This window comes from Etheostoma spectabile, chromosome 1, assembly GCF_008692095.1.
Source record: "Etheostoma spectabile isolate EspeVRDwgs_2016 chromosome 1, UIUC_Espe_1.0, whole genome shotgun sequence".
NCBI classification, from domain to species: domain Eukaryota; kingdom Metazoa; phylum Chordata; class Actinopteri; order Perciformes; family Percidae; genus Etheostoma; species Etheostoma spectabile.
Genome location: NC_045733.1, coordinates 18,927,187 through 18,929,429, shown reverse-complemented (window position 1 = coordinate 18,929,429; position 2,243 = coordinate 18,927,187). Strand labels below are relative to the sequence as shown.

General features: G+C 37.7%; 1 protein-coding gene across 2 annotated transcripts in view; it reads right to left on the bottom strand.

Annotated features, from left to right (window-relative positions):
• scamp2l (secretory carrier membrane protein 2, like) overlaps window positions 1–1,855 on the bottom strand; it is a 10,910-nt gene extending 9,055 nt beyond the window's left edge. For both annotated transcript variants that reach the window (XM_032522728.1, XM_032522737.1), the window contains exons 1-3: window positions 1,700–1,855; window positions 840–917; window positions 646–732 (exon numbers count right to left, since the gene is read on the bottom strand). In XM_032522728.1, coding sequence (XP_032378619.1) covers window positions 646–732; window positions 840–917; window positions 1,700–1,756 — 222 coding nt within the window. In that variant the 5' untranslated portion in view covers window positions 1,757–1,855. The remainder of the gene's footprint in view (window positions 1–645; window positions 733–839; window positions 918–1,699) is intronic.
• Window positions 1,856–2,243: the final 388 nt, after the last annotated feature.

Sequence of the window (2,243 nt, the reverse complement as noted above, 5' to 3'; positions counted from 1 at the left end):
TTTACAAGTACTGTACTTAAATTTTTACATACTGGTACTTTGAGTACTTCCATTTTTTTTTATTCACTATATATATATATATAAAGAATATTTAACACTTGGATTTTTTCTTACATAAATTATCTAAAATTGGCTCCATATGAACATTAAAATGCTCTTACACATATTCATTAGTGATATAAAGAGAATATAGTATTCTATCATAATATTCTATTATAATGTAACACTGTGGAAAGCGCCAATCTGCATAATGAGTACTTTTACTTTTGATACTTTAGTACAGTACATTTAACTAATAACACTTCTGTACATTCACATTTTGAATTCAGGACTTTTAATTGGAGTATTTTAGCCTATGGTATTACTACTTTTACATAAGTAAAAGGATGTGAGTACTTCTCCCCCAACTTAAATTTATTTTAGGTTTTATATGGAAAAGTAACCTATAACAGCTGGTGCGTTCTCGGTTTTTGTGAACTCAATTATCAATATCCGCCTCAGAAATTCCTTATAAATCAGGGCTCTACTCCACAATTCACTCATTAACTAAATTATATATGAATGAATTAGTAGTATTAGTATTGACATTATCTATTGTCAGCTTATTTAATTGTCTTTATTTGTAAATGTGCGTTTCTGACTTACTTGTGCGCTCTGCTCCACAGATGTTGGTAGGATGGCGGGCTGAGAGGCGGCAGCAGAGATGGGGATGGTCGTGCCAGAGTGGGTTCCCTGTGAAACGAGTGAAGCAATATTGCTTTTTAAAATAACTAAATCCCCTCTGACTTACGAATCAACTATACAGTAGTTACATTTAAAATAAAAAAAATGGAGCAAACCATTTCAGTCGCAGAGAATGGGTTGAATTCCCCAACGTTTTTAGGGGCTCCTCTGGTGGCTTGGGTGATTGAGGCATCCTGAAAAAAGAGCAGTACTTGGTGTTATGGTGAATTGCTGAGAATCCATGAGCCTTCAGTTTTTATCTGGTGCCATGTGTGATGTTAGCAGTGTCCCACAGTGTCCCACAGTGTCCCAACCTGTCCAGGAGCACTTGGTTGTCTCACACCACATTAACTATTGATAGACTCTTGGCCTTGGACCCTTGGGCCACATCTTGCTCAGTTAAAACATAATTTCTTAGGTTTGAAGAAACAGTGTTTTTTTTTTTCTTTTAAGTAAATATTTAACAAAGACAAATGTTAACTTATAACCATATACTTCACTGAGCCATTACATTGGAAAACAAAAAAACGGGGATGTGAAGTTATTAGACTAAAGAAAATACACCTAATGAAGATAATCTATAAACCTACAAAGTGCGCCATTAAATCCCACATTTCTCATCAAGGATCTGGTTTACAGAGTCTACCATTAATGGCGTGTTGAAGAGGAGTCACGTAGATGGCTAAATATCAGCAGCAGGCACCTGTTCGTGGGTCTGCCTACCTGCGCAGGTGAGTTAGCAGCCCACGGTCAGCGTGAATACACAGTTTAACCGTCAAGCTTCATAAATAGCCTACGACTGGACTACAATGTGTCATACTTCATAAATGTGACTATTCTTGTCAGGAAACGTTGAGGCCAAACCCAGCAACCAACCCAACTGGTTTTTGTTCCAGCATATCTCTTTCAGTCTTCACTTTGCACGAAAACAGCTTCTTGGAAACTTCGCACACAGAAAGGTAAGCAACAGTCTGACCTGGAAGGGATTTAAGTCCAGTGGGTCCACGAAGGGGTTGCTGTCAAATTCCGACATTGTAGAGAAAAGTTTATCTTGTGTGAAATAAACAACACGACGGCTCCCGTCTCCCGGCGGCGGCTGCTGCTCGTGCTCACGGTGCTGCTGCGGCTAGTGAACCTGAGCCTCTACGCATGCGCCGCTCGATAGGTGGCTCACGTCACCAGGCGGCTGTCCGGAAGTTATTTCTAATCAATTAATCGATATATTTCTTTATTTTATAAGAAATTATGTCAATTGTTTAACTTGAAATAAGATTCAGTCTGTTGGGTTAAACGTATGTGAGAGCTTTATAAAACCGTATTGTGCTGTGGGAATATGGGTTTATTATTTCATTATTTTATTCATCATTCTCATTTCCTATTTCAGAACTGTTCATACTGTTGTTCATACTGTTCATACTGTTCATATTGTAATAGAAGTACCCTTTGCACTATGTTCCACATTTAAATAATTTTTATTGGACTCTTCATTGCACTCATCTCTCTACATTGTTTCTGTTTAG